General features: G+C 45.4%; 1 protein-coding gene across 1 annotated transcript; it reads left to right on the forward strand.

Moving 5' to 3' along the window:
- Window positions 1-8,869: 8,869 nt before the first annotated feature.
- On the forward strand, window positions 8,870-9,409 carry LOC120689247 (translation initiation factor IF-2-like). Its single transcript, XM_039971559.1, has one exon. The coding sequence runs from the start codon at window positions 8,870-8,872 to the stop codon at window positions 9,407-9,409; it is 540 nt and encodes a 179-aa protein (XP_039827493.1).
- Window positions 9,410-12,614: the final 3,205 nt, after the last annotated feature.

Here is a 12,614-nt window from a genome sequence, read left to right on the forward strand (position 1 = left end):
TGGTGAAGCAAATTGCTTCCCGGCTTGACATGCACTACACAACTTATTTTTGCCAAATATAATATCTTTAATACCAACCACCATACCTCTTTTGAGTGCCTTGTTTAGTTGACTCATCCCAATGTGAGCAATCCGTCGATGCCATAGCCATCCCATAGAGTTCTTTGAAAAGAGACAAGTAGCCAAATTTGCATCGTTAGAGGAAAAATCCACAAGGTAGATATTACCATGCCGAAAGCCTTTGAAGATCAAACTCTTGTCCTCCTTACTTGTGACAACTACACCATTATCACTAAAGGTACATATCAAACCAAGATCACAAAGTTGTGCAATTGAGAGCAAATTAAAGCTTACCGACTCCACAAGCAACACATTTGAAATAGAGAGATCTTTGGAGATAGCAATCTTACCCAAACCTACCACTTTTCCTTTAGAATTATCACCAAAGGTGACATGCTCGTGATCGCCCACTTCTTCATCTAGTGAGGTGAATATCTTTACATAGCCGGTCATGTGTTGTGTACATCCGCTATCAAGCACCCAATGCTTTCCACCGGCTTTATAGTTCACCTACACACAAATGAATTAAGCTTGAGGTTTGGTAACCCAAGCAAATTTGGATCCTTTGATGTGAGTAACTAAAACTTTGGGAACTCATAGTTGACGGGGCAGCTTCTTCTTCTCTTGTGTGCCAATGAACTTGGCCTTCACCTTGCCATTCTTAAGTTTGCTCAACAAAAAGTGATGGTTATCAAATTGAGACTTATAGTTGAAAGGCAAGCTAGAAAAAGGGCGATTAGGAAGAGGACACTCCCTTGTGTGATGTCCAACATCTTGGCAATGTTGACAATAGGAGCCTACTTCCTTGTTGAAGCAATCCTTGAGCTCCGGAGACCTTGGAACATTCTCCGGTGGCTTTGGGAAGGATCCAAGACCCTTAGTTACAAAGTGCCTTGCATTGTTGAAGAGAATCTCCTTGTGCAAGTATTCTCCTCTCGTCACATTGAACATGTACTTGGTCAATCTTTGGAGCTCCTCCTCAAGTTCCCTTTCCCTATCATGGTTAGTCTTGGAAGAACTAGGGACATCATGATTAATAAAAACTTTGGAAGACTCCACATGTGTTTCACAAGAAGTTGATGCATTGATGTTCTTAGTTTTTAGAGTTTCAAGGTCATCATCAATAGCATCAAAAGCAAACTCAAGTTTGTTCATAGTCAAGCTTAAGTTTCTTGTTGGACTCTTCAAGCGACTTGTTGAGCACAACTACTTCATCATATTTTTCAACTAGTTCATTTGTGCTTAACAAGCAACTTATCATGATCCTCTCTAAGTTGCTTGCTAGATACAACACATTTTTCATGAGTCTCTACTACTTCATTGTGTCTAACAAGTAACTCATCATGTGAAGACTTAAGCTCAACATGCATATTTTTTAAACACTTGAGTTTGGACTTAAGCTTCTTGATCAAGTCATTATATTCATCTAGGAGCAACTTAAGATCACTAGGAGATAACTCATTATCACTATCATCATCACTAGAGCATGAGTCATCGGAATTCACCTTGGTGTTACCTCTAGCCATGAGGCACATGGGAGGTGGAGGTAGCGCCATAGCGGTGGTTCATCATCATGGATGGTGATTCCCACAACGACGTTCTTGGAGTCATCGTCGTCGTCGTCGCTTGAGGTCTCACCATCGGTGATCCACTCCCCAAGGAAAGCCTTGATCTTCTCTTTCTTCTTGAAAGACCTCTTCTTCTTGTACTCTTTCTTGTCATGGTCTTTCTTGTGATCATGATCTTTCTTGTGCCTTGGTTGATTGTCCTCATCTTGCTTCTTGTTAGATTCTTGAGGGCAATCATATGAAAGATGACCATACTTGCCACAAACATAGCATATCTTCTTGATGACATCTTTGGGCTTCCTTGTACGGAACTTGTTTTTCTTGGGGTCAAAGTTGTACCCCTTCTTGTTAAATCTTGACATGAGCTTTGTGGTCTTCCTCATGAGGAGAGCAAGCTTGGTGTCTTCATCACCATCCTCATCATTTGAGTCATCACTAGCTTCACTTGAACTTGACATATGTGCCTTGCCCTTGCTTTTCTTGCTTGACTTGTTTTCGCCTTTAGCTTTGAGAGCAAGATCACCATTGGCTTGAGGAGGATCAATTTCACCCAAGAGAAACATCTCATGTGACCGAATTTTCCCAACCACTTCACTCACTTGTAATGTTGAAAGATCTTTCTCATATAGCAAGGATGTCACAATGTTGTACTTGGGCTTGTGCAATGAGTGAAGAATATTCCGGATGATGTCACTAGAAGACAAAGGAGAAATTTCAAGTGCATTAATGTCTTCAACAAGAATATTCAACCTAACATACATTTGTTCAACTAGTTCACTAGGATGCATCTTAAATTCATTGAGTTTTTCTTTAAGCACTTGGTACTTAAACCCAACATGAATGTTCTCAAGCTCTTTCCACACTTCATGAGCGGTTTTCTTGCTATACACACGTGCAAAGATATCTACACTAATAGCATCAAACATAGCATTTTTTGCTCTAGCATTCCATTTTGTTTGGTCCTCATCCATAACACCCATAGCTTTGTCGGTAACCTCCTAAGCAAGAGGGTTAAGAGCCTCAAGGTAACTCGCCATGCAGGCTTTCTAATAGCTATAGTTTCGCTCATCGAGCTTGGGTGGTACACTACTCCCCGTGGCCATTTCTCTAGGTTGTTAGACCTTAAAAAGAGAACCTAAGCTCTGATACTAATTGAAAGGATCGTGGCCCAAGAAGGAGGGGATGAATTGGGACTTTTTAAATTTCTACCAAGTTCTTAACCTACTTCTAGTGTTGCCCAAACCTATAGTTCAAAGACCTAAGATCTAGAGCACACTAACATGATGAAACTAAGTAGGCAAGCACACTAACAAAACCATTTTCCTTAAGGGATCACACTATCATGCAAAGACTAGCCCGATTGAAGCAAACTATCAAGAGCAAGCCCTAGTCTCAAACAAACAAGCAAAGAGCAAGAACTGAAAAACAACTAAATAAATTGCTTGAAAGTAAATGAAAATGGACAAGAGACAACCGGATTTTTTTCCCGTGGTATCGAGGAGTTGACGCTCCCCCCTAGTCCACGTTGGAGCACCCACAAAGGGTATCGCTCCCTTGCATCACGAAGAGCAAGTATCCACTAAGAACACCCTTTCTCTATCTCCGGAACGGCGGGCATCAAACCGTGTACAACTTTTCCTTCTTGGGGCTCCCACAAACTTTCTGGAAAAAGTTGGTAACGTCGGATAGTCCGACCCAACCCCAGGCAGGAGCTCGGATCATCCGACCCCTCTGCATTTTTCATTTAGCCGTTAACATTTAAACCTTTGCTGATGTAATCACTCTGACGTGTTTATCCGATGTAGACTTGATCAACGCGTCGGATCATCCGGCCTTATATGAATTTTGAATTCCAAAACCAATGGCCACTGATCATTACTCCTGTTGATTTGTCCGAAGCTTAGCATCGAATCATCCGACTCTGAAGCATGAATTCTAACCAAGAAAATAGGCTCTCTGGTACATCATCCGAGTCTTTGTCTGACTCCCTTTTTCTTAGCGTCGGATAATCCGACCCAACTGGCAATTTTTCATCCCAGAAAACATGCTCTCTGAGTAATGCTACCACTCATAATCCGACAAGCAATATAATGCGTCGGTTAATCCGGCTTCTTGGGTGTGTTTATCCGACCCCACTGAACATTTTCTGTTTTCTGTTTTCTGACTTGGGTTGATTCGAACGTCGATCTTTTCTGCTTCCAAGTGTTTTTCTGAGTTTCCTTGGCTGTCTAGAGTTGATCTTGAGCAAGTGTGCTTGAAATCTAAGGCCAACTCTTGAACGGTCAAGCTACTAACTTCGAACCCCCCCTTAATAGTACGGTCACTAACTCAAAGCTATAAAACCTACACTAAATCAAGTGTCCTTCATCTCCTTGTGACACTTGAGTCTAGAAAGGTCCTTAATCTTGTGAATTTGAGTCCATGACTTTGTATGTTGATTTTGAGGGGTCTCCTTTCATTTGCGACTTTAACAAATAAATGATAATCGCTACAAAACACACGTTAGTCACAAACGTCGTCACTAATCGCCGAAACTTACCGATTAGCATCTACGGGCCTAGATGTTTTCACGATCCCAATGCCGCGTGGCAGTCCACGCCTACGGCGGCCCGCCAATCCAACACGAGCAGTGTCGGCGGCGAGAGCGAGCGACAAGAGACGAGGTGACGCTTGTGAGGGAGGAGTTTGTTGGGTGCGGCACGGCATTTTAGATCTTTTTCCATTGTTACGAACCCTACTTATCCAATGTCACTTTTAGAAGGGGCGTGCTAATCCGCGCGCGCGGCGCGCGATCTCCGACAGGAGATTTCTTTCCCTTTTGGGAAATATGTTTTCTGCACAATTTGCTATTTATGGAAAATTATAATTTATAAACATAATTTTTATGTATAACTTTTTATGATCTTCTTTGATGATAAAATTCTCATCATAACTTTTTACGATGTACATAACTTTTTTTCTTAGCAACTTGAAGAATAATTTTTAGCACAACTTTCAGGATACATACAAACTTAATGCATACTTTTTTCAAATATTAATTTTTTGAAATGACTTATGGAGGACAACTTAATGCATAATTTTTTGAAATGACTTTCAGGATACATACAAACTTGCTAATACGTGCGCTCACCAGCAGCGCTGCTCGCGCACGATTTCAGACAGGGGATCACTTTCCTTGTTAGGAAAACAAATTATTCCACACAACTTTCCAATTTTAGAAAATTATAACTTATAAATATAATTTGCAAGTATAATTTTTTGCACATCTTCACTGAAACCAGATTCGTATTATAACTTTTTATGCTGTACATAACTTTTACATATAATTTTTTCGTAATAACTTGAAATTAATATTTTTTTAGCACAACTTTCACAGTGCATACAAAATTTTATGTGTAGTTTTCTAAAATAACTTATAGAGGATAACTTTTCAGCACAAATTGTACGAAGATGTTATCTGGAAAATTTCTCATACAACTTTTGTACACACAAATTTATCATGCAACTTCTAAGCATAAGTCTTGGTATAATTTTTTAGTACGATTTTTATATAAAAGTTGTCAGGAAAACTTCAAACATATAGATGGTAAAAGGAAAAACTGGAAAAGAAAAAAAATAACAACACTTATGCGTGAAAAAAGGAAAAACAAAAAAATGAAAAGAAAAAATAAATACTTGTGACGTCACTCACATGGAGGTGGGTGAAAAAAATCACAACTCACGTGGGTGCGTGGAGTCTCACGTCACGTGGAGACCGGACTGCGGAGAGCGCGGACCGCTCATCGCGCGCCACAAACCGTCCTAACGCGCGATCGCCATAATGGAATCGCGCTTTTAGAATTTACCACGGGAGAGAAATTTTACTCTTGCATTTGTTATTTTTACCCAGTTAGCACGCTACACAGGCAGGACGTATGTGCGAAATGTCCTTCCTCTAGGAGACGAAGCTGACGAGTTGTGCGCCACACGAGAAGACGGGGCCCTGGAGCGGGTTCGGCAGCGGGGGCAGTTTGGTTCGCGGGCACTATTTCTAATGCACACAAATCGAGAAAAAAATCTTTTATGCATAAAGTTTAGAATAAAGTTTATTTGCAAAATATTTTTAGAGATGAGTGTAACTTTTTCGATAAATCTAATGACGGTAACTAATCGATGATTGACTACAGTGATGCTATAGTAATCATTCTCTAATTACGCGGTCAAAGACCTCATTAGATTCTTCAGAATTCCTAGCATAGAGATTCTCGAGTTGATTTTGTAAACTGACTTAGTTTGACACTGTAATTAGCGGTCAAAGTTAGCTACAGTTCCTAGTGCTAGAGAACCAAACAGGACCAAGAGAGAGGGGCTAGGACATCAAGAGAAGCGTGCGGGAATTTGGGTCTCAATCTAAGTCATTGATACGTGGATTAGAGTGTTGAATTCTAAAAAGCTTGTGAATTGAGATCCAATTTTTGAAATTTTTCAAGCGTGGTCGTGACAAAATGGAGGAGGACACCAAAGCTGAGAGACATCGATCTTTGTTCCTCCACACCATCAGCGTTGACTATTGGTTAGTTTAGTAGTGAAAAATTTAGTGCTACAACTTTGTGTTACAATGTGTGCTAGCTCTCTGGCTTAATTACACACATGCGTGCATCATCGCTAGCGTCCCCGCGGCCGTCAATGGATCCATCCATGCGGGAACACGAGCTCAAGAGAGCGGGTCTGAGGTGTCGCTTTGCTGTTCATGTGTAGGTGTTGTAGCTGCTGCTCCAGCATTTCTGCGCCAACCACTGCATGGGCAATTCTGCTGGACGGCGGCTGCATGCCCCCCGTCCTGCTGCCTTCCTCCTCCCGGCACCGCCGCCATTGCCGCCGCTCGCCGGCACTTCTGCTCTGCCGTCCTTGGAGGGATGGTTTGCCTGGTGGCGTGGTGGCTGTGGCTCCCATCGGAGAACGGCAGGAAAACTCCGGTGCCTCTGCTGCCCCGCTTCGCCACCAATTGATGATGCGGGACGACGGTGCCAAATACCGGCGGTCTCGCCGGGGCCGGAGCAAACCTCGGCAGCAAAAGGGTTAGGTCCTGCTGCCACCTCCCCTACACCTTGCATCCAGCATCAAAAATTCATGAGGGGGGCTTCATGGCTCCGGCGGCGGTAGGGGAGGCTGAAGCCCCCCCTGACCCACCGCCAGCTCCGCCCCTGCCTGCTGCCGTTAGGAGACGGCGACGATTGCCGCATCTGCATCTGCGTGTTGCTGCCGCCGGGGAAGCCGCCGCCCTGGCCGTGCGGCAGCCCATTGACCTGCGGGTGTGGGCGGCGGCGGCGCTGGTGTGAGAGTTGGCCGTCGCCCTCGTCGGCGGGACAGCGTGGCATTGGGCTGCGTTAGCCGTGCTTGTGCTACCGAGGACGGTGGCTAGGCGAGCGGCGAGCTCCTCGACGACAGCCAGATGTTGCAGCTCGCCGGCTTTCACAACGCCGATGTCCTCGAGGATCTCCGGTGGCAGCAGCCGGTGGACATCGTCGTGGTCCGCTACGTGGCAGCGAGCCATTGTAAGAACTAAGAACTCAAGGGAGGGAGGGAGGGAGGGAGGGAGGGAGGTGGATTGCTGCGGGGAGGCTTGAGGAGGTGGAGGCCAAGGGAGACGAGGCGGCTCTGATCGAGTGCGGCTTGGGGTCCACAGTGGCGGACCTGGATTGTAATTAGGGTATGTCATATCAAAATTTCAACATACAATTTGGTATTCGGTATAATCTAAAAAAATTTGGTACACAACAAAAAGTTCCACGAGCAATTCGGTATATAAGCAATTAGGTTCAATACTTTCATAGATTACAGTATAAATAGTAGAAGCATATTGAATCCTAAAAATGTATAAAATAAGCTTATACATCTACAATAATTCAAAGAGGTTACCTTATTTGTTCTTATCAGGCCTACACTTCTTAAATATTGAGTTGCATGCACTAACCAATTCAACCCAGAAACTTAAAGCTAATGGGAAGAGGTGGGCAATTAACTTATACTGCAACATTAAAATTCATGAAAATATTATTTATATCATCTTCATCCACTTGAAAGAAAATATCTCGCTCGTGTAGACAATAATCCAAAACACTATCTCCCATATTATTTCTTAGCTTAATTTTCACTAAAGTCGTCAGTGACCCTTTCAACACTTGTCATTGCCATCGGTAAAAGCAAGACCAATTTTAAAAGATTATAAACCATATCATAAATCTTATACCTCCCAGTTTGAACTGGCTTAACTGAGATGTCAACAAGATTGGTAAGACCTTTAGCGTTGTTCTCATGTCTAATGTCGTCAATATAATTACCAAATTACAATTCAAATTTGGCCAAATCCAAATTAAAGAAATCACTAGGGTAGAGGAGGGCTGGCTTAGGGTATGCCAGGGCATACCCTGGCCACCCTGTAGGTCCGCCAGTGCTTGGGGATGGACGGAGAACTAGTGGGAATAAATACCTGGAGACGGTGGAGGAATTTGGCATGTTTTTGTTCTTCCTTGGCTGCTCCTATTCTGGGGTTGCTGCTAGCTTGGATATGAGCTCTTTTTTCGCGACCGTGCCTGAGCACGTATTTCATTAAAAAGAAAGCAGTTTACAGACAATTCTTGATGTGGCCAAACAGTGCTTGACCAACACAAGATCACAAAAGACTAAAAATAGAGAAAAAACTGAAGAAACACAACCAAAACACCCAGCAACTACAACAGACACCCAGCAGCAGAACACCTCCAACCCTGCAGCCCAAACCAAGGCCAACCTAACAACTGGACCTGCAAAAGAGGTACAACGTCGCCAAAGATGCCTAGAGAGGAACCATCCAACAATCAACACTACCACGGCGGCAAAGCATCCGCCAGAAGGAGCACGGCGGCAAAGCATCCGCCAGACGAAGAGCCATGGCGGTAAAGCATCCGCCCAAACCAAGACGCGGTGGCAAAGAATCCACCCGACCACCACAATGGGACGACAAAGCATTCGCCACGACCTAGGCAACAGAGGCAACGGTGTGCAACAACAAGGCGAAGCAGGTGCAGAAGTTGAACCATCCCCAGCAGCTTCCAAGACGACGCCTTCAGCAAGGAAATGACGCCACATGTGCCATCGACGCCCGACTAACAAAGTCTAGGTTTTCACCTAGGAAGCACAGAGGGGAAGGGGCACACAGATGATGCCTCCAACGAGGAAAACGGCGCCCTAAAGCGTCGCCATCATCGGCCCGCAAGCGAGCAATGGTTTTCGCCTCGACCCCATCCCCAAAGCCCCGCAACACCAGCCAAGGTGCAAAGAGGGTAAACCGACCACGGCAACCCCACACAGATCTGGCATCTCCCGACGAGGAACCGACGAACCCGCGGCCCACCCCGGCGAGCGAGGGCGTCGGCAGCGGGGACGCCGACCCCCACCCGGAGTGGCGCCAGGACGTGGCGGAGGCCAGCCCCCACAACCCAAAGGAGGGCACGGACGGGAGGCAGCGGCCCGCGCCAGTGAAGGGAGCCCAGATCCGGGCCCCAGCACCTGTCCCCGGCGAAAGGCGGTGGCGGCCGGCGGGCACCGAGGATGTCGGAAGGTGCGGAGGCAACGCCCCAAGCCGGAGGCGGAGCAGCAGACGACGGCCAGCCCCGCCCGGAGCCCATGGCGCCGCCGCCCCCGACGACAAGGCCCACCCGGCCAGGAAGGCACAGATCCGCGGCATGGGGAGGTGGATCCGGCGAACGGTGGCCGGATGCCGGCGCACGGCGGCCGGACCCCAGAGGAAGACGACGACCTAGGGTTGGGAGAAGGGCGGGATGGGAGAGAGGAGGGAAGGGGAGGGAGAGGGCGCGACACAGGGGGCGGCTTCGGCACCGCCGTTGGCCGCCGGCGCAGCCGGCCGCGGCCGCTGTGGTCGGGCCGGCGGGCTGCTGTGGTGGGTGGGGGGAGTTGCCCCCCGAGCCGCCCTGGGGAGCGACGCGGGGGCGGGGAGCTTTTTTCAGAATAGGTGTAGCCTTCCTTGGATATGAGCTCTCTCCTTTGTGTTATGTAAAATGTGTTCTCTGTGGATGTAAAAGGCAGCCAACGTTAGCTGTGCAACCGAGGTTCGTCTTTATGCGTAATTGGACGTCCAGATGCAGGAAAGATGCTCATTCACACAAAGTCAGATTGTGACGGTGGTGTCTAGTGGATTAGATAATAGTTTGTAAAAGCCCGTCAACACAATATAACTAATGAATATATTTCATTCAGAATAGAAGCACAATATGTTTGCACAATAGTGTGTTGAACAGGGGCACTTACAAACATATGAATTTAAAATCTATTCCGGTTCTAAAAAGGGGTTAAAAACTATCAGCGAGCAAATATATTGACCTCTGCGAAGCAAAAAATAATTTGATTGCGAACTTCATTTTCACTAAGTTTGTTTCCGTATATTTTACTAAACTAACGCCTAAAGTTACCAATTTGGCATTCCAACAAACTATATGTACGTCCAAAGCGGTGCGTGTGATTAGTGTTTACTCATATAGAATGTCAATAACGTCCCCCATGGCCCATGCATTTCTTAATTTTCTTGCACTCTTTGGAGGACATGTGTCCAGTATCCACGCTCCATGGTCTTACATGTCGTTGATAATTCCCGAGCAGCTACGTGCCCATTACACTAGAGTATTGTATGTCTACTAATTTCTAATAAGCAAACCCATCCAAGCAAATTATACTTTAAATAAATTATATTCTCGCAGAAATCAAGTATGGCGAGGTGTGGGATGTGGAGGAGGCTAAAAGCAGCCAAGGCCCAAGGCTTCCGCTCTCTTCCTCTGCACATGGATCTTCGGCGGCGTGGCCGAGCCGAGCCGAGGACGCTGGCAAGACTAGCAACGAGCACCTCGACTGTATCCAGGGTCCAGGCTGCGCAGCTCGTTAATTGTGGCTGTGATGCTGATGGCCTCGAGGATCTCCGGTAGCAGCAACCCAGCCACTAAGAGCAAGTTTTATGATCCCGCCGGTAGCGGGCTGCAAGTCAGGGGTGAGATGGCGCATGTGGTGGTGGGTCCCGTGGAGATTTAATGCCGAGCAGCTCCGTCAACCAATAGCAACAGCGATAGCAGCTCTCCGCTAGCGCCGAGCGGGCGTATTGCCAGACGCCCGCCTCCCTCTCTCTCCTCGTTTCTCTCTCTTCCACGTAGACTCTCAGCCACCCATAATACTTACTCTAATGCTGAGACAGCAGCAGAGGCTGCTGTAATGGTGATTGGTAGCTTGGAGAGGCCGGGACAGGGCTCCTCTGCATGGGAATGGACAATGGAGGGGGAGAATTGGGGAATATGCTGGGCCTTTCCAGCACTCTGTTTGGAAAGGAAGTTGTATTTGGCGCCACTGGCGCCTTGTAAACTCTCTATTCCTGCTTATTAATGAATGCTGGGCAATATGTCCATGTCTTTCAAAAAAAAGAATTGGGGAATCAATTCCAGGAGAGACAGGCAAGGAATTTGGCATGTTTTCACTGTTTTTCCTTTGTCGTTTCTATTTTGAGGCTTTGCACATGTGCCTGTGTTTTTATGTGATCTTTGATGAGTTGTATGCGCATTAACAAGTACAGAGTATTGCGGTGTATCGGTAACTTATTTTTAGAAACTTACGCACTGTACATGTGCACGCTTGCACTAGTGCGCCAGCTTTTTCGATCTAGGCTAGTGTTTCACCTATCAAGTGAGGAAGTATCGCAAAGTGTTTTGATGTATAAAGCACATGCTAGCCTTCTTCACCGTGTCGATCAACTAAAACCCAAAATGCTATTTGCTCATACATGCACTTTAAACCACCTATGTGAGCACCTCCAAGAGATTGGGTAGAAAATCACCATAGGTGTGTCATTCACTACTACTAAAAAAAACTTCACTAAAATAGGCAAAAGTGATTAACAGAGACGATTTTCACAACCGCCTCAAAACAAATATCACAATAAATAACATATTTTATTTGAGGCGGTTGTGTACCCGGCTCAGTTAAACAAATAAAAAAATTAAAAAGAAAAAGCCCACCGAGCCCATCGGTCGTGCTCCTCCTCCTCTGCCGCCGCCGTCGTGCTTCTCCGCCGTTGTCGTCGCCGTTGCCGGATCCTGCCTCCCCAGCCTCCTGCCGCCATTGGATCCAGCCTCCCGAGCCGCGCGCCGCAGATCCGGCCTCGAGCAGCTGGATGGGTCTAACTGAGCTCTGCTCACTTCACAATGAAGAATCCATTTGACTGCAAGAAAAGTATGAACTGGTTTTTCACAATTATAGTTTGCTATCTCCAAAGATATTGAGGTCTAAGTGGGATGGTAGGGGCTTCAATTAATGCGTCTAAGTTATTCTGGCAGTCTGTTGGCTCAAAAGTAGCCTAAAAGAAATAATGAACTAAAAATCAATTTGGATTTCAAAACCAGTTTTCAGGACATCAACATCAATTTATTCAAACATGTTTAGCTTAAAGTTAAAATTTCCGTTATGTTATAATGAGTCAACTCACAAGATTGAACCAAACACACAACTCTTTCAAGTTGAAACAAAGAAAAAAAGAACCAAATTTCATTTGGGGTGCTTGGGAACATTAAGGCGACATTTAGAATCAAGCCTCGCTTTGGAACCCCTCCCATTCACTTGGAAAGTACTCGCATTTGTAAATATAGGTAATTTTATTTGATATATTTAAAAGAAGAGAAAGTACTCACTCCTTCCCATAATATGACTACGTTTAGACTTTTTCAAAGTCAAATATTCTCAATTTTAACTATAAATAGCAAAATAACTAAAGAGACTAACAATAATATAAAAACTATATTAGTAGATTTATCGTAAACCATCAGTTCATGTCCACAAGTAGGTAACGCCAACAATCACGTTGCGGGCTCCACACTGCGATTTAGCTTAGGCGTTTTGACAGAAGAAGCACAATCACAGAATGTATGTTCGACGAGAATTGCCCATCTTGCTTAGGCGTAAAAAGATAGATGGACA

The sequence above is a fragment of the Panicum virgatum genome, chromosome 9N (assembly GCF_016808335.1).
Source record: "Panicum virgatum strain AP13 chromosome 9N, P.virgatum_v5, whole genome shotgun sequence".
In the NCBI taxonomy this organism is placed as follows: Eukaryota; Viridiplantae; Streptophyta; class Magnoliopsida; order Poales; family Poaceae; genus Panicum; species Panicum virgatum.

What these genes read in the sequence shown, in the direction of transcription:
- LOC120689247 (XM_039971559.1), top strand. Translation starts at nt 8,870, where the DNA reads ATGGTTTTCGCCTCGACCCCATCCCCAAAGCCCCGCAACACCAGCCAA.